This window comes from Ursus arctos, unplaced genomic scaffold, assembly GCF_023065955.2.
Source record: "Ursus arctos isolate Adak ecotype North America unplaced genomic scaffold, UrsArc2.0 scaffold_4, whole genome shotgun sequence".
In the NCBI taxonomy this organism is placed as follows: domain Eukaryota; kingdom Metazoa; phylum Chordata; class Mammalia; order Carnivora; family Ursidae; genus Ursus; species Ursus arctos.
Genome location: NW_026623056.1, coordinates 37,963,003 through 37,982,419, shown reverse-complemented (window position 1 = coordinate 37,982,419; position 19,417 = coordinate 37,963,003). Strand labels below are relative to the sequence as shown.

General features: G+C 48.1%; 1 protein-coding gene across 1 annotated transcript; it reads left to right on the top strand.

The window, feature by feature from the left end:
- The first annotated feature begins 1,035 nt into the window (after window positions 1-1,035).
- Window positions 1,036-15,544, top strand: TIGIT (T cell immunoreceptor with Ig and ITIM domains). Its single transcript, XM_026493708.4, has 4 exons — window positions 1,036-1,172; window positions 2,179-2,508; window positions 4,610-4,716; window positions 13,500-15,544. The coding sequence occupies exons 1-4, from the start codon at window positions 1,109-1,111 to the stop codon at window positions 13,734-13,736; spliced, it is 738 nt and encodes a 245-aa protein (XP_026349493.3). The 5' UTR covers window positions 1,036-1,108; the 3' UTR covers window positions 13,737-15,544.
- Window positions 15,545-19,417: the final 3,873 nt, after the last annotated feature.

Below are 19,417 nucleotides of genomic sequence, written 5' to 3'. Positions count from 1 at the left end.
TCCCCTGGTACAGCAGCCGAGTTTCAGGACATACACCATGAGACATGCCCACGGTAGCAGAGGCAAGCCCTAGAGGCAGACGAAGAGAGACCCTCCACGTTCTTTCCTCAGAGTGTACTTTACCAGAGAGCAAGTTTTGACTGTCTGATGGCAGGGTCCATGATTATTTACCTTGTCTCCCCAGAGCCTGGTGCTGAATCTGGTGATTTGCAGGCCCTTGGGACTTTCAAATAAATGCAGGAACAGACAGAGGGAGGGAAGGAAGAAGGATGGCTCAGCAGTAGGACTTGATCAGGAGCTGGGGACTCCAGACAAGTGTCAACCAACCCCTTTCCAGGGTCAGGTAACTGGGGCTCACGCTTCTCCGCATGGCTGATTTTCATGGGGGTAACCAGTCACAAGAAAACTCACTCCTCTGGTCTCCTCGGATTCCACTGGGTTAGAGAAACTAAGCCGGAGTTCAATGAAGTCTCAGTCTGGATAAACAAGACAGAAGAAATCCGATTCAAGAAGAGGACCTCATTCAAAGGGAAGTTGCCCTATTTTCCAAGACTTTTTGTCCTGCCTACATCTTGTCTCTGAAGTAAACGCCTCTGGTTCATGGTTCATTAGATTTCAAGCACGGGTCCTGGTCTGTGAGTGTGCCAACTTAGGTTTCTTTTACAGGTGCAGATTCCTTAGCTGGATGAAGCTGGGGGAGCTGAGTGAACTCCATCACTAACCGGTTCTTCAGAATCTCGGGCATTACACAGACACACAGAGCCCTTGAGCTCCTGACACAAAGGCTGATAAAAAACAAGTGCATTAACACAGAACTTAAAAACAGTAGATTGACTAATAGTAACCCAAAGACCAATGTGCCTCTAACCACATTTTTGTTTATTTTTTAGTGTGTTTCCTTCATGGTCTTTCTTGTGGCTCACCCTATGCAGTTTGTGTACTTGTTGAGAGCTTTTTTTCTGTCTCTGACATTGTTTTTGCTGAACTCAGTGTTTCCGAGACCCTCTCTCCTCACAGGCTCAGTTTTGGCCTGCCATCTGCAGTCCTCCAGTTTCAGTGGCAGAAGAGGCCTAGGCTGCTTCCTGTGGGCCCCCAGTTGGGCAGAAGCATGCGGTGGTATCTGCTCCTGATCTGGGTCCAGGGCCTGAGGCAGGCTCCACCCCCAGCCTCAGGTAAGGCCCAACAATCCAGCTTGGACCTGGAGGAAGTGGAGGAGGAAAGGGAGGCTGGGAGTGGAAGGGGGAGTGATGGAAGGAAACGCATGGTTTTCAGAGTCTTGTGTCTCCTCGTGTGAGAAAAGCCAGCCTGTGGGAAGGAGGTCCAGTTCTGTTTTGGGTGGCAGATGAAGTCCTTGGGGTTGGGGTGCCTGACTGGCCAACCCAAGAAAGGAAACAGGGGGAAAGAAAGGGACAAGGAGGAGGGATGATCAGTTTGTTTGTAGAAGTTCACTCGTACTCCATCGTTCTGGTTTCTGTCCCTGAGGAAACTTCTAGAAAGGCGTTGTCTGTTTTCTGTGGATCAAAAATGTCTTCTTCACAGATTCTAGAGATACTACCATTATAGACTGGATTTATGTTAGATATGTTTCCTTCTGTATTAAAAATCATGGACAAGTGCTTCTGAGGTGGCACAAATGCTGAGAAATTATAGTATAATTTAATTATGTTGTTTTTTTGAACCATTTGAGGGTTGAGCTGTGCCCAGGGTGCTGGGGGTGGTCAGCGCTGAGGAGGGTGGTTTTGTCTGGGAGAAACAGTTTCTCTCCAACCCTCCTTTCCTTTGGATTTTGTGGCTTTCCTGAAGGTTTTTCCAGGCACCCCCAAATGGCAGTCAACCAAACAGTCAGGTTTCATTTCAAAGGCTACTGTGCCCAGCACAGAACTGGCTGCTGGAAGATAAAGTGCAACAGAAGTGGTGACTGACAGGGCTTATGCTGCAGGTAGGGAGACAAAATAAGCCCATGGAAATAATCGATGAGCTAGATTGCAGCAGAATATCCTGAGTGGGGCAGGGCCCTGCTGTGCCGCAGTCACAGTCTATGCGGGGAGTGACAGGATGGCAGGAGGGTCTGTCATTCCAGAAGCCAATCCTAGCCTCAAAGCCCTTCGGGACTTCTGTGGGAAGTTTCACGGACAGCTGTTGACCCAGGACTCAGTCACGCTCTCTCCCCTTCCCTAGGAGCTGCATCAGGCAGAATAGTAACAACGGGGAACGTTTCTGCAGAGGAAGGTGGCTCTGTCACCTTGCAATGTCACCTCTCCTCCACCACTGCCAAAGTGACTCAGGTCAACTGGCAGCAGCAGGACCAGCTTCTGGCCGTTCGCCATGCTAACTTGGGGTGGCACATCTACCCAGCCTTCAGGGAGCGAGTGGCCCCCGGCCCCGACCTGGGCCTCACCCTGCAGTCGCTGACCAGGAATGACACCGGGGAGTACTTCTGCACCTATCACACCTACCCTGATGGGATTTACAGGGGGACGCTCTTTCTGGAGGTCCTGCAAAGCTCAGGTATGCCCTCTGGAGCAGGGTGGCTGAGGGACTTCATCCTCCAGAACAGGAAACGGGTTCCTGCCGAACGCTCTGCACGAGCAGGGCCCCTCGCCCTCGGCTCACATTCGAGTCACCAGGGAGCTCTAACGATACTGATGCTGGTGCCCCATCGCAGACCAACTTCATCAGAATCTCCAGGGGCAAAGTTGGGAGGTGGTGGGTTCTAAAAGCCTGGTGATTCAAATGTGCAGCCAGAATTGAGAACCGCTGTTTTGGGTGAGAAGTGCATCTTACGTGGGTTCGTTGGGAAGAAGTCATTAAGGTCATTTGGGGAAGGTTCTCATTTATTAGTTTAGTATCAATCATGCAAATTAGAATTAGCGTCTAAGTTTTATAAAGGATTAAAACACAGTGTGTGCTAAGTGTCAATATACAGTAATTTACATTTGTATGGTACTTCACAGTTTCCAGAATGCTCTCACATTCATTATCTGCCTGAACACTTAAAGCAGTTCTCTGGAAAGTGAGAAAGGATTATTGCATCTAAGAGACAGTATAGCCGAGAGCTCACGAGCTCAAGCTCTGACACCAGCCAGCCTGGGTCCAAATCCTGGTGCTGCTGTTGACTTCAGACAAGATGACTTAGCTTCTCTGTGTATCAGTTTTCTCATCTGAGAAATGAAAATTGATGTCACCTTGTGAGGCGCTACCATAGGATTGAATTCCTGACTATAAGAAAATGCCCTTAAACGGCCTGGGCCGAGGTGAGCCCCAAGCAAGCATCCGCTGTGAACGCCAGCCACTCCCATACCTAATGAGGCAGGGGCTGAGCTCTGCAGCCGCTCCGGGCACGAGATGCTCTGGTTTCACTACCCTACACCCTCCGAACTTCTATCTGCTGCCATCAGTTGTGCTGGAGATGAAGTTTTATGACTGAGCAAAATATGTGTAGAAGGAGAAGATAAAAGGCTATTTGAGTTTCTTTTCAAATGCTTCTTTTTGGCTGGCTCTGACATAGGTCAGTGCCGCATGCGGGTAAGAGCCCATATCTGGTTCTACAGACAGCCCACCGCAGCCCTTCTGCCCCTCGAAGCTGTGTTCTCCATGACCACCTTGCTCCCCATCTGCCCTCTTCCCCCACCTGCGACCAAAGCAAGAGGCTGAGTCTGCAGGGCAGGAGGAACTTGTTCTGGACTGCTCGGGCTCCCTCCCCCTCGTACCCTATGCTACTGGGAGCACTGCCTTGCCCGAGTGACTGCACTCTTTAGACACCTTTCCCACCGTGTAAAGCCTTAGAGGGAAGAGGGCCCAGCCTCTGCTATCCCCTTCTTTCAGGACCTCCCTGGACAGCTGGGATCCACCTGAGCTCCTGGAAAGGAGGCGGGGATGGGACGCGGCAGCCTGGAAACCCTTCTGCCCGGGGCACAGCTCACATCTGGGCCCTTGTCCTGTTTCTCTCACACTCTCCTTGGAGGAGCTATCCCACTTCTCTTCATAACTCCCTTTCTGCTTCTCCTCCTTACATTTTACATCTTGAAAGAAGTTCATTTGTTCATGCTTTAGTTCATACCACAAATATTATTAAGCACCTGCTATGCGCCAGGTGCTGAGAAAAAAAGGATAAAGCTGGAATAATGTGATAGGCTTACGGGGAAAGGTTATATGCTTTTTGCCCCCTTTTTTGTTATTTAATTTAATATTAACTTTATTTTAATTTTTAATTAAACTTTTTTTCTAGTATGATTATAAACATGAAATTTAATAAAAGAAAATGTTCACTTTCTGTTTTTTTTTTTTTTTTTCCTGGGTGTCATTGTTTGTTTCATTTCATGATGATTATAGAAAGCGATTTTGTCGACTAGAGGAAGAGAGTGTTAACCAGGGTCTGCTCTGGGGTCAAATGTGCGAGGTGCACACCGCTCAAGAGCTCAGCCGTTGATTCCACGGCAGGCCAGGCAGGTGCTCTGCCGTCCGGAGGGCTGGGCTTCATGACCCCAGAACTCAGAGGAAGGCCTGGGCAGCCCCCACCTCTGTGCCCTGACACGGAGGCTTCGCGGTGTAATGGTTGCCGTTTGCTTCTGGCTTTCACCCCCTCGTCTTCATTTTGTCACCCCTCCAGTGGCTGAACGCAGTGCTGTGTTCCAGATCCCACTGCTGGGAGCCATGGCCACAGTGCTGGCAGTCATCTGCGCAGCAGTCATCATGGTGGTCACATTGACCAGAAAGGTAATGACTCTGGCTGCACATCTCAGTCATGGGCACCCCCCACCCCCACGTCGTCCTTTCATGTCCCCGTCCTGTCCAGAGAAAGACCAAGATGTGGTCTCCCCTCCTGTGTTTCGTGCTTTTTTATGGTCCTTGCTCTGCCTTTTTGTCAAGTTGTTTATGCTCTTCTGTCCCCTTCCTGGTGTGGGAACCCCACCCAGAAAGGCTGGACCTGTATGCTTCCCATCTTGCTGTCACCTACAGTTCCTAGCTCCTGCCTGTCCCCGAAGCCACTCCCTGGAGAGACTGATTTATCTGTTGTGAGTCTGACGCGTCCGGGGCATCTCCTCTGCGGAGGGAGCTGTGTACGTTAGCCTATTGAATTTTAACCACCTTTCCGTAGGATGAGAAATAAACGCTCCCCAAATTTAGGAGTTAAAGGGACACGGCAAGATCAGTAGGCTGTAAGTCCTCTGTTACTCTAGCTTAAGAGGTCGCGGGCTGAGCACGCGCCGGATGGGGAAGTGGAGGACGTGGTTTCTAGTGTCAGCACTGAGTGATCGCAGGGAAGGTGGCGCATCTCCACGGCCTCCATTTCCTCATATGGCAAGCGCGGATGACGGCGATTCGGCCGGCTCTCCATCACACAGTTGTGCTGAGCAGGTGGCCGTTGCCTGTGAACGCTTTGTAAGCAGTGACGAAAAATATTAATGTGCTTGTGTTGTAGACTGGTAGCTACTGATTAGTGAAAGAATTTCCACCACTTGTTTTGTCTGCCCTTTTGGACTTTTTAAGACATCCCAGGTCACCTTAATTCCACTCACCAAACATTTTGGGGAAGGCAAGATTGGGATTGCCAACATTATTTTCCACCTCATCCTAGACCCCCCTCCCTAGTTCCTGATTCACTTTCCCCCCAACTCTGGTTCCACTCAGTTAACAGCCCGGCTCTTCATCCCCGACTTTTCCTTGTCTGGACAGCGCACTTCCTGCTGTTATTACTGATGTAAGTGGGTTTACAGCCACTGTCTTATTTTCTTCATATTTGTTTTGCCTGTTTTTTCCCCTATTCTTTCTTGCTGTCTTTTGAATTAAGTACTTATTATTATTAAAAAGATCTATTTGGTAGCGACATTTTTTGCTCTTCTTTTAGTGGTCACACTGGAGATGACAAAATATACCCCTGACTTCTTAAAGTCTAGTACAAATTAGTGCTTTTATCATTTCTTGGATTATGCAAGAATCTTAGGACACGGTGACTCTTTTTACTTTCTTTCCCAACTTATTGCTATTATCCTCATGTATTTTAATTTTAAATTTCTTTTAAACCCTGAAAGAAATTACTCTTGAGAGCCAGTACTCACTTAGGTTTACCCTTTCTGTCGCTCTTCCCTTCTTCCTGCATCTCCTTTCTTGTAACCAGGACCACTTTCCTTCTGTCTGAAGAATATTATTTAGTATTTCCTTTTGTGCAGGTGATGCATTATCCTGGTTTTTGTTTGTCTGAAAATATCTTTATTTTTCCTTAACTTAAAAGGGATGTATCTGTTTTGTGCTGTCTACACTTCTGTGTTGGCAAGTGTTTTCTTTCAGCACACGGAGAACATTTTTCCATCGTCTCTGGTTTCTTATATTTCTGTTGAGAAATTATGTGAATCTTATTTTTGCTCCTTTGCAGATAGGGCTTTTTCTCATGGTTCTTTTAAAATTTTCTTTCTCTTTGATTTTCAGCAACCGTACAGTGATATAATTAGGTATAGCAGGGAACGCAGTGCTCTCAAGGTGGGTAGGTTAAGGGCAGTTTAAGACAGACATTTACAAAGGACTGGGCAGCACATAAGGAAACCATTAGGGGAAGTGGAGCAGCGTGTTGGTGTCACCCCTAGTCTTCAGGGGAAAGGAGAGGATGATTATTAGAACCCGGAGAGAGAGAGGTTTGTGGAGGGGACCACCTTGAGAAGTACTGTAATCTTTGAGGGAAGGCTGCAGCCAGTCCAAGGCCACCCTTGGCAGAGAGAATGCCACGGGAGTATAGACCCTCACCTCCCTCTCCTTGCCTCCATTCCCGTACTGTTGCTGCACATTGGCCGAACCCAAACTCAAGCCCGAGGGCAAGGGAGCTCACTGATGCAGGATCTATGGTTCAGTCTCCTTTGGAAACAATCGGGAGAGAAGCAACCAGAAGGCTGGGTGGAGAGTGGAGTTGAGGGGTGAATGGAGATGGTATCCACCCTAGTGCTGCTCACAGACCCGGAAACTGGGCAAGAGACCTTGACATTCCAGGGGGTGCTGGCCTCAGCCTTCTCTCATGTATTCGTGATCTCTTGATTACGTGTACAAGTAACGCCCCTGCTGGCTGTCCATCTCTATTTCTCTTAGGAACACAGCTTTATTAGCCATCTTAATATCCCTGTGGGTCAGGCCTCCCTGGCTGCCATTGCAGTAATTACATCCCCTTTGTTTCTTGAGTTCTGCCATCTGCCCCTGTATTATTTTGGGGTCTCTCATCCGTGTTGCTACCAGGGATCCAGTTCTATAAAAGCATTCCGCCCCAGCACACAGAGGAGAGATACCACCAAGCCTCCTAATGATGCTGATGCTCTCTTCGCTAGCACATTCCTTTCTACCTTTGTAAAAGAGTGCCCCCTGGATCTTCCCTAGAACCGTAATCAGCTATTGGGTTTTCAAAATTATGTAGTACAGGGATTGGCCACGTTTCTCTGTAAAGGGCCAGGTAGTAAATCTTTGAGGCTTCGTGGGCTATGCGGTCTCTGTTGCAACAATTCAACTCTGCCACTGTAGCATGAAAGCCCCACAGACAATATGCAAATGGATGAGTATGGCTGTGTTCCAACAAACTTTTATTTATAAACACTGAAATTTGAATTTCATATAATTTTCATGTGTCATGAAATATTATTCTTCTTTTGAATTTGTTTTCAACCACTTAAAAATATAAAAATCATTTTTAGCTCCCGGGCAGTACAAAAATCTGTGGTGGGCCAGATTTGAGCCATGGGCCTTAGTTTGCCAGTCCCTGATTTAGTAGGTTATATTGGGGAAAACTCTGCTTTTTTCCTCTACTCTTAACACTGCACAGAACACTTCTAAACACCAGATGGGTGGGTTTATTCCCACACTGACCAATTCTTCTACACCATCTGGGTGTCCTACAATCAATGCAATTCTGACACTATCTACTTGGAATTAACATCAGAACCCACAAATTAAGGGCTCAGTCCTACAAGATTGCCCTCCCTGCAGACACCAGCTGCAAGTCCCAGATTGTCACCTGTACTTCTGACTGACCGGCTCTAAACTGAAGTTCCTCCAACCCCCTCCTTGGATTTGTTGAGTTGCTGACAGCTCACAGAGCTCAGAGGAACACTTACTTATATTTCCTAGTTTATTATATAATAAAGATGATGATAAAGGATACAGATGAACAGCCAGACGAAGGAGATACACAGGATGAGGTCAAGAAGGGTCTCAAGCACAGGAGCTTCTGTCCCTGAAGAGTTGGGGTGTGTACCCTCCTGGCATGTGGAGGTTTTCAGCAAACTGGAGGCTCCTAGAACCCCATACGTGGGGGATGTTTGTGGAGACTTCATTGTGTAAGCATGATTGATTATTAACTCATTTTCCAGCCCCTCTCCTCTCTCTGGAGAATGGGAGTGGGGTGAGGCTGAATGTTCCAAGTTTCTAATCACGGCTTGGTCTTTCTGGTCACCAACCTCCATCCAGGAGCCCGCCCAACGTTGCCTCATTGGAACAAAAGACACTTCTGTCACCAGAAGATTCCAAGAGATTTAGAAGCCTTGTGTAAGACATTCCTAGTATTCAGGAAATTATAAGGGTTTAAGGAGCATTGTGTCAGGAACCAGGGTTAAAGACTAAACACTAGTAGAAACTGAGGGTAGAGACCAATATATATATATCCCTTATGATTTCACATACATGCATTATAGCATCCCCACTTCTCTGAGCATTTTGTTTTTTTCTTGCATAATTTGCCAAAGCAGTGTTAGCATCTCTCTCGACAGCAGAGTATCAGCCTTCTTTTCTGGGGTCCTTGTGAGAGTGTTACGTCTTAAGTCATGGATGGGTCCCAATATTGACACGTTACCCCTCGTCCAGTCTCTACTTGCCCAGCCCAGCCCATCACTCTGAGGATTCACTCCCAGACACGTCCTCCCGTTGTTGCCACATCCTTTAGGCACAGCCTCTCTCCCCCCTCAGCATTCCCGGCACTCCCTCAGCTAGTGCAGGCTGTGCTCTTGCCCTAAATACAGGGCTGATGGCTACAGGGGAGGTGGAGACAGGTCCTAACAGGGCCCTAACCTCCATCAAGGGAAAGTGGGCCATTTTTGCCTCTCCACATGTTACAAGAGAAGCAGGCGGCTCCCCAGTGCATCTACCCAGGGAGCCTCCTCCCAGGTCATAGAGGCCCCTCCTTTTCTAGACACAGGAGACTTGCCCAAGCTTGGAATCCTGCCTGTTTGGAAGTTCTGTGTCTCTTACGGTTAGGTCCTGTGCCTGGTCTTCCGTGCTGGAGATGGGTGTTTCTTGAAATGCTGCCAAGTGCTGCTTGCTTCCAGGTGCTGATAGATCTGAGCCTGTCGTGTTCTCTCCTCAGTGCGTCGGGGGGAATGGAGTAAAAGCTACTCGATCCCACGGTTCTTTTTTTTTTTTTTTTTAAGATTTTATTTATTTATTCGACAGAGATAGAGACAGCCAGCGAGAGAGGGAACACAAGCAGGAGGAGTGGGAGAGGAAGAAGCAGGCTCATAGCAGAGGAGCCTGATGTGGGGCTCGATCCCATAACGCCAGGATCACGCCCTGAGCCGAAGGCAGACGCTTAACAGCTGTGCCATCCAGGCGCCCCCGATCCCACAGTTCTAATAATCACTCTTTTCCCGTACTTCTCAAACATCAGAGACATGGCACCAGCTCGGAGTCCCCTTCCATCTGTGTCCCATCCCATCTCACGACCAGTGGGGGGCTTCATATTCCCAACCAGCTGGGGAGGGGTTCCCCTCCACAATCCCATCCCGTTTCTGTTTCTAGGGCCCCTTCCAGGAGCAACTGATTTCTGGAGATCAGGTCCTCAGGAATAGAGCCTGACATGTGAATTCTGGTGAGAGTGATTTATTGGGATGGATTATCAGGGAAGTGTAGTGAGGAGAGCAGGATAGGGCTGAGGGAAGAAAGCTCATCTTGACGTGGTCTCAGCTGGAGACTTGGCTGCAGTAAGAATTGTATGCAGACTTGGTTGTACCTTGAGGTAGGGAGCTGGGTTTTTGAACGCTCAACTCAGTCTTCACCGACCGGCTGCTCACCAGAGAGGGCCCAAGAGCAATTCTCCAGAGAAGGGGCAGCTGTGAGCCACCCGCAACCCATAATCCCAGCATCTGGGGAATGGGAGCACTGGGCAGGTAGGGAGGATCTGAGCGGGGTACCAACAGCATTCCCTACAGACCTGGAGAGCCTGTTGACCGCATTATTTAGGAGCACGGACTTGGCAATCAGACAGACCTAGCTTTGGCTCTACTATTTGAGTTACTATGGTGGTATCTGTAAAGCGGGAATAATTATGATGCTGCATTCCATAGGCTTGTGGGAAAACTCGAGTCAAATAATTCATGTAAGGCACTTGGCATTTTTCCAGGCATATAGTAATAAGTATTGGTTATGAAGTTCCTGTAATTATTATGAATTTTATTTACCGTAACACTTCATAATACGTGGTACTCAAAAATGTTGATACTGCATGGTTGATTACAACTAAGTGAATGGATATTGTTTGCTAAGCAGCTATTGGAAAAGTTCCCCTAGGGGGCCTTCTGTGAGGGAGAGGAGAGATGGGTGTGTCCAGCTCCGTAACCGTGACCACCAACTGTCCGTCCTCCTCCCATTCTCCCGGGGGCAATGTTTGTCCTCCTAGGACCCAGCTGCAACCTCTGTAGCTCCCCTTGGTCCTTCAGGACAACATCAGCCCCGGCTTGTGTCCTATCCTGACAATCACAGAGTCCCCTATGCGGGATGAAATGAAAACTGAACAGCTGAGAGACGCAGCTCAGGCATGTTTACATTTCCCAGAAGACCTTGGAAGCCAAAATGGTTTTAAGATTGCAGGGCAAGGGTGGCCTGTTGAAGAGTGGGAACGAGAACACATCAGCACCAAAGGTCACAGTCTGTTCTTTGAGAAGGAATTGGGTATCTGTTTTTCTTAAATGGACTGGGTTACATCGAGGGATGTAGCACTCTTTTAAGTCCAGCATCCGCATGATCCCTGATGACCACGCTTTTTCTGCATACCGATGGGAAGGGGGCAGCCATTGCTATTGCAAAGGAATGAGCGAAACAGTGGGTGGGGAGAGGCACCTGACTCCTGTGTGTGTGCTTTCGAGGCCACGCCTCTCCGTGGGCCCAGCGCCCCAGGGCCTGCAGGGTGGCGCCGGCCCTAAGTTTGGTATTTGCTCATGACGTACATCCATGCAGCCCCCAGCCCTTGGTCTATACTCGGGCACCGCTGAGCTTGACGCTAGCCAGGCCTGATGCTGATCCTACCCCGGAAGCCACGGCCGCGGGAGTGGTGGGAAGAATATTTGGGCTGTGTTTGTTGTGATTTTCCAAGCCTGCGTGTGGCTTTTTGGGATTCTGTCATCCAGACCTACGGTGGGGGTGAGTGGCATGTTGAGAGCGGTCTCCAGTAAGACCGAGAGGGGTCACCTTTGCATTGGGTGTCATTAGGCATTTCTTCTGCCGTCCTGCCTGTGCCTACTGGTCTTTGAGTTCCTCGGCTTAGCACAACCTGCACCCGCGATGCTCTCCTATGGGGGTAATGGCTGACTTCATACACTCCATGTTCCCAAACAGATTTTGCTGTCTGTCCTATTTTCCCATAAGAGCAATGGTAGTTATCTGACCATGAGTCCCTATTCGGGTTTGGAAAATTCTGTTCTTTGAGGTATGGGGCTGAGGAAGAATGTGTGTACATACATATTTCAGTCCTAAGACATATATTGAATGTCTGCTATGGGCTGTGAGGTTGTAAAGAGGAATACAGCAGCGATCCTACCCTCAGGGAGCTCAGTCTGGGGCCTGAAGAGGTGAGAGGGGTAACAATAAGTTCTGGACAGCATTGAATGTTACACCAGAGAATGTCCAGGAACATATTCTTGCATCCAAGGAGAACGTCACTCCCCCAGAAGGGTCAGAGAAGGCTTCTTGGACAATGTGCTATGGGTCTGAGTCTGGAGAAAGAGTAGACAACTTTTTGGGGAACTACAAGGAGTGGACAGTGGGAGTAGCACATACAGAAGAGGGGAGGTGGGAAATGGTGCATGGCATTTGAGAAGCTGTACGATGAGAGGCAGCCCAGCTGAAGAGAAAGAGCATGGCCTGGCCTCAAGTCAGAACCAGGTCCAGGGAAAGTGGTTTCACCTGTTGGCACCTATTAGCTCATTCAAAAGTAGAAACTTCAATAAGGTTGTTGCTGAGATTACATAAAGGAGCTAGCCCATGCATGCTCAAGCCGCTTCTCCATAAATCGTGTCTCTCTGGCACCCAGGCCCTGTACCAGAAGTTGGGGTGTTGGGTGGGGAAGTACTGCAGGAGATGCCGCTGGAAAGGTGCGTGTGCCCAAATCACAAAATGCGTTTTGGGGGGCATCACACACAGTCTCCTGCGGGGAACGGAGCGAAATTATGGGCTGACTTGTGGGGTTTTACGAACCCCTTGACATCCACCTGTGGCTCCTATAGGAGAGGAAGCACCCTTCGGTAGACAAGGGGAGCCATCGCAGGGCTTGAGGCAGAAGCACGGCATGATCCAACTCCCCGTTCTGAACTGTCGCCATGCTGGTGGCCATGTGGAAGTCAGAGGAGAAGAAAGAGGGCATCCAGAGGCAGGCAGGTGTAGAAGCATGGGGGGAGATGAGACATGGGGGTAGGAACAGAGAGGAAGGGAGCGATTTTAGAGCGAGTAAAATTGGACTATTTGAGGAGTAAAATAGGATGGGATTTTATGGCTGATCGGAATTGAACATTGGGCTTCCGGTTTCTGGCCAGCTGGTGCCACGGACCAGGACAGAGAATGCAGGGACAGGAGCAGTTTGTGGGGGAGGGAACACGATGCTCTCATTTGAGACATGGTGAGTCTGGGCTTGCTGTGATGGCCTAGGTCTGGAGCTCGGGGCAGAGGTTTGGGGGCTTAGTTTGGGCAGAGATCTGGGAATCTTCGGAGGGCAGAGGGTGCTTGCAAGAGGGACATATGGATGAAGTGACTCAGAGAGAGTGTTGAGTGTGAGGAAACAGAGGGCAGAGCTCTGGGGAGCCCCTTTATTTGGGGAGCTCCTGTGGGGGCCCAGCTGAAGGGGAAGGTGTGGGTTCACAGGAAGAGGAGAACCGAGAGAGTGATGCCATGGAGGCCAGGGAAGGAGAACATTGCAAAAAGGCAGGAGTCAATGGTGTCAGATGCAGTAAAGAGAGCAAGAGAGCTGAGGCGAAAGCTGCTTCCCTGGGCTTAGTGAGTCGTGAATAGTAAAGGGTGCAGGGCTCACTGCTCGTGCAGCGAGTGTAGGCTTACCGGAGTGGTTAGTCCCGGAATCTAGTCGTGATGAGGTTGAGCAAATAAGGGTTAGGAGATTGGTGTGGGTAAGAACACAACCTTGTGTGTGTGTGTGTGTGTGTGTGTGTGTGTAAGAAAGGAAGAGAGAGATCATTGTAACCATATGTTAATGTTGGGGAATAACTTCTGAATAACATCCCCACATCCTCACTTAGTCGTTTGTTTGTTTTTAGAAGAAATCTCGCAGAGCCCATTGCGCAGACAGCGGCGTCAGGACAGTGGCGCGTGAGCAGGAGGAGTGGAACCCCCGCACTCTGTCATCCGCCGGCAGCGGCAGCCACGCAGAGACGGCGCCCGTGGGCTTCTACGCAGAGCAGAGAGGGGATGACTACACCGAGCCACATGACTACTTCAACGTCCTGAGTTACAGGAGCCTTGGAAGCTTCGGCTTCCTGGCCGAGACTAGTTAGCGGCCAGAGGCCTCGCCTGGCAGACGCGGTCCTGTCTCTGCCGTTACAGGCGGATGTGGAAGGGTCTGCGGCCTCGTCCCTGCTGTGCATGCGAGTCTATGTTCAGCTGAGTGAATGAATGTCATCCTCTTCTCGTCATTTCCTCTGCCCCTTCCCTTCCCTTGCATTGTGGCAGACCCGGAGCGAGCAGCTTGTATCTTGATTATGAATGCAAAGTTAAAAAAATGATTTGGTTTTGAATGTAGCGGTTGGAGCAGACCCGGGGGTCCTGAGAAATGCCTTCCCCTAGTAGCGCTGGGCGGGGCTTTGGTGGGCGGGGCACTGGCAGAGTTTTGCGGATGATGATGATGAAGATGATGACGACGGCGATGATGGTATGACTCACCTCATTTCTCATGGTCATTTTCATCAACATTCACACATTCAAGGCATTTTATGAACAAGGCATGGTACCGGCTTCCACGACTCGAGCATGACTCAACCGTGCTTTCGGGTCTCAGCCCTTTTAGACCTTACAGTTAAGTGGGATAATGACATTTCCATTAGAGGGAGTAAGAAGACAGGGATACGAGACCCAGGCCTTTGGGAAGAGACGCTGGTGCAGGCCCAGGTGGTCAGGATAGGCTTTGGGGCGAGGTGGCCTGGGAGGACGGAGGGAACAGTGAGCCTAGTGTGGTGAGAGCAGGAATTTTGTCTAGGGAGGGCCGAGAGACTGAACAGAACTGCTGAAATTCCCACACGGAAGATCCCGGCACCGAGGGAGCCAGCAGGCCTTCGGATTTATTCCTCGGGCACAGAGTTCGAGCGTCCTTCTGTTGGGTGTGCTCCGAGTCCGGGGATGGCCAGCTGCAGGGGACCCGAGGCCTTCCAGACGCCCGCCGGGGCCGTGCGCGGGAGTGTGGGGCCCGCTGTGGGAGCTGCCTCCTAGCCCCCGGCCAGGACCCACCTGTTCTCTGTCAACCCACCATTAAGCCCGTGAGAAAAGAATCTGTGTCCCACCAAAAGGAAAACCTTGGATTTTAAAAATAGGGACTCTTCCTGGAGGGGGAGAAAGAGGGTGATAGAGAGTTTAAAGATGGACGCCCTCTCCCTGGCTGTTCAGAACCCTTAAGGTCACCCCCTGAGCTCTTCGCGCTGGGGTTTGGGTGGCATCTAAGCGCTGGTCTCTGTTTAACTGGCATTCAGGCCTTTATTCTACCACTCCCTCTCCTACAGGAGTGGGAAGGGAGGCTGGGCTCCCAGGGGACAGGAGTTCTTTCCTGGGCAGAGGACTTGAGTGAGAATGTGAAGCAAGGCTGTCGTTTGCCAATGGCTGGAATCAAGCACTGCTCGGCTCCCTAAGAAGGAGGCAGGCTGAGCAAGAAGACATTTCAATTCCTACGCCCTGGATTGTGATTTTTTTTTTTCTCACTTCTCTACCAAATGGGTACGTGGTCAGGAGCAATGAGCTGCAATCTGTCCCGAGCGCTAAGTCCTTTGGAAGACAGGTAGATGCGTGTAAAATGCTCTTCTGTGCCACAGCGGTTCACCGCACTCTTGCAGAACTCGTGCCAAGCGCTTGGGGGTAGAACACAATTCATGGATTGGAGATGAACTAAAATGTTCAAAAATGGGAGTGGCAGTTTGATTGGGAGGAGAAGTCCACTGGGTCAAGGCTAGACTGAGAGTTACAGTGTTATTTAATGCGATAATAGTAACAGGGAAGCGTCTACAAATACCATTTGGATGGTGATAAAAGTACAAAAGGACCCACAGATGTGGTAAATGGGTCAGGTACTAAAATGAGATTGAATTAGACAGAAAATAAATTTTAAAGTGGAATTCACCGAACTGGATTTTCCATGGACAACCAGAGAAGACAGGCCCCTAAAAGCCAGGTTCCTGGACACGTGTCCCGTCCAGCCATTCTGCACGTGGAACGGTCTAGTGTGCGAGATGTGGTTAGTCTGCATTGAGATGCACTGTGCTAGACGCGTAACATAAGGGCCAGATTTTGAAGGCTGATTGTGAGTAATATGAAAGTAAACTATCAAGTTAGTAATTTAAAAATATCGATATGTTGAGATGATAGTATTTGGGATATATTGGGTTCAACAAAAATGTTATTAAAATTAATTTCACCTGTTTCTTTTTACTTTCTTAATGCGGCTACTGGAAAATCTAAAATTGCATACGTGGCTCCCATTATATTCTTCTTGGACCATGCAGCACTAGACCCTAAACCCAAGCCAAGCTGGCATCAGGGAAGGGCATCTCTCTGACTGGTAGTCTCTCTCTTTTTCTCTGATTCAAAGTAGGGTTTGAGGAGGCTTTTCCCTCTTACCACGTCTTTTGAAAAACACATAGAAAAGGATTACAGGGTAGAAGATGGTGGGAGATTGGTAAGTGCACACAGGGGGCGATCCTAAGCTCTCTTGGATCCCTTTGGGATTTCATGATAGGAGAAGGGGGTGAATGAATGAAGGCATGAATGAGAATTTGGGGAGGAATAAATATACTGACCCCCACCCTTTATTACCCCACATTCTAAGCCCGAGCCTATACAGTCTGATCTATACTCCAGAGAATTACCCTGAACAAATATGAGAAATTTTGAGTCATGGAGCTTTGAGCTAGATGATCTTCGTGAGGAGACAGGATTTTCCCATGCGATTTTATTTCACAGCTCGTTCCTTCTCACCTGTGAGCCCGTGGAGACGCATCGCCACACACTCAGGTTCATACAGATTCCGTCAGAGCTGAGCTGGACGGGCAGGGTGGCTACGTGTGCTGCATACACGGGGCGGCATTCTGGTGGGCACGCCGCACCCACAAAGAGGAGGGACTCCGCAGCATGGCTGTGGGGGGTGAATTTTATTCCATCTTCTGGTTCTTCCCAGGCCTGCTTCATGGCTGTAACTAGCAAACTTCCACATCCCCTCCAAGGTACACCTGCCAAGAGGCCCAGAGGAGTCTTATGTGTGCAAGAGCCTGAGCTTTCAGGAATTCAGAATTAGGTGTTTTGATGTTTGATGGAATTTCTTTTGCAGAAGGTAGAGTCTAGGACAATAGTATCCAATAGAAGTTTCTGTGATGATAGAAATATTTTGTATCTGTGCCATTAAATACGGCAGCTGCTAGCCACGTGTGGCTATTGAGCACTTAAAATGTGGCTAATGTGACTAAGGAATGGAATTTTAGATTTCATTTCATTTTAATTAACTTAAATGTAAATAATGACATGGCTGGTGTATTAGACATCACAATTCTAGTAATTCCCTTGCATATGGAGAAAACACAGAAGAGGTATGTTTACAAGCCACTGGATGGGTCTACGGATGCTGTGCACTTGGAAGGGCTACCATCAGAAATAAACACGGAGATCCTGTTCTATTTTCCTATGTCCTTTTTTTTTTTCCGTGTTCTTCCTTTAATCAAAACAGAGCATGAGGCCAAAAGCACACTGCGCATTTATTTCAGACTCCTCCCAAAAGCTATCTGAGGTAGCTAAGGGATCCAGTTCATGGAAACAAGATCACTGTTGTCAAGAGGTTTGCAAGTCGTAGGTGTTATGCAAGACCATTTGCCCTGGACTATAGTCATTCTGACTTCATGTGAAGCTTCTTCCTCTGGTGCTAAAAGTCTAATTGATTTTGCAGAGATCCAAAGAGAAGTTGCTAGGATGTGTTGTGGACGGAGAGGATACTTGGTTAAGTGCTAAGTGCTGCTATTTAGCTTTACGGCATCGGATAAGCCACTTAACCTCGTGATCCTCATTATTAATGTGTCCTCATTTGTAAAATGGTGATAATAATATCTACTACTTAAGGTTCTTGGGAAGATGAAGAAAATGTGGTGGAGTCTTTGTAAGCTATAAAATACAGAATTAATGTTCTCATTATTGCGGCTGGCGCTGCTGCTGATGCCACAGAGGTCCCCGAGGGGGCATCAGACCTTGTTGGGAGCAACCTGGGTATCTGGAATTACCAAACTCTTAAAACCTGGGATGCAAGGAATGCTAAAGTTGCAGATATATCGTTGGGGTCTGCAAGTTCTCTGTATTTTAAAATTTTGTGTTTTGAGATAAACTTTTAAGCACACATATCCTGGATATTGATGACTTTTTAAAACAGGGTATTGTCCTTGCCTTCAGTCTCCATATTTGTGTTTACAATTGAGTTGATTTCAAGACATGGAAGTTTAACTAGCAGGTGATTTCTTTGGAATAGTGGAAGGTGGACTAGCGGAAGATTTTGCGATAGTTGAAGTAGTAGGAAAGTGCTAGGACAGCAGAGGTGTCTTTACTTTGCACCCTATGGGGATGCCATCCTCAGAAGGACAAGGGCCAAAGCAGTCCACCTTACTTTGTGAGCAGCAAAGCATCATCTGAATATGGAATTGTTATTTTAAATTATTAAAATAAATAACTCATCAAGATGCTGTTCGAGTTCACAAAAATCAAATATGGGCAAACTGTGCATCGTGAAATGTTTGTTTTTTTATTTTCTACTTCCTAGAGTATCAGGAGAACTTGGGAGTTCAGTGACTGAGTTGCAACAAGTCAATATTTAAATTCAAGGGGTCACCTTTCAGCCCAGAGTTCTCCTTAAGATTCTCCCCATCCCAAGTCCTTGCCTAGGCATTGGTGCTCCTCACACCCTGGTGGGAATGTCCATCCACACTCCCCTCCTCCCACCCAAGGCCTGCAAGTCCTTGGGAGTCCCCAAACTCAACTGCTTATTCCTTGGACCTTTCTCTGACGTACCCTGCCCATATAGCTCTCTGTTTATGAACTGCCATGGCACCAACGGTCTGAGTGGAACAACCTTGCTCTTGATCTTATAGGAATCTTTATTCTGAATTGTTAGATTTCAAGGCTTACCAGGGTTAAAGTAATTTTCTTCATTCCCCTGACAAACTGCACAATGTTGAGTGAAATATAGGTGCTTACTGAAGACTTGGTGAATTTACTTCAGTCGGGTTGACTGCCCTAGGGACAAAGAAGATGTATGTTCTCTCCTATACGCCAGTAATTCCTGTGAAGATCATGAGATTAGAGAGGTCTTATGGGTGGCGATGCATATGAGAAAGGGACTATGGAGCAGATAGGAGCCTCTTGGGGGTCCCCAAAGTCATCAAATGGGGATGTATTTTGAGCCATGAGCTTTCCTTGGATACAAGAGTAGAAGGGCGTAGTGTCACACAGTTATTTCCACAGGAGGCAAATAGATACTAATTTGCACATGGGAAGGGAAAAAAAAGTGAGTCAATCTAGACAGCAGTAAATGAACCACATGATCACATGTGAGTTTTGGACAGGAGGAGGAAAATGCCCAAATTTGCGATTCTGGGATTCTTATGTCTTATACCAAGAGGACTGATGTGTTGAGAATTTCTCTGGCCTTTTCGGTACAATCCTCAATTTGGATAATCTCCACCTCGACCTGGATCACAGGGTATGAGAAAATGTGAAGGACCACCTGAAACAGAAACCCTGCCACAATATAAAGAAGACGCAATAGAAAACCCAGGGAAGAGTTTTTTTTTTTTTTAATTATTCCTTCATATTCAAACTTCACAAACAGTGTGAACTTGTACAATACCTCGGAAAGTGAAACTTACAAAAAAAGTGCTGGTAACATTTAAAAAAAAAACAACAAAAACCCCAAAAAACAAACATCATTCTTAGCAACATCAATTAC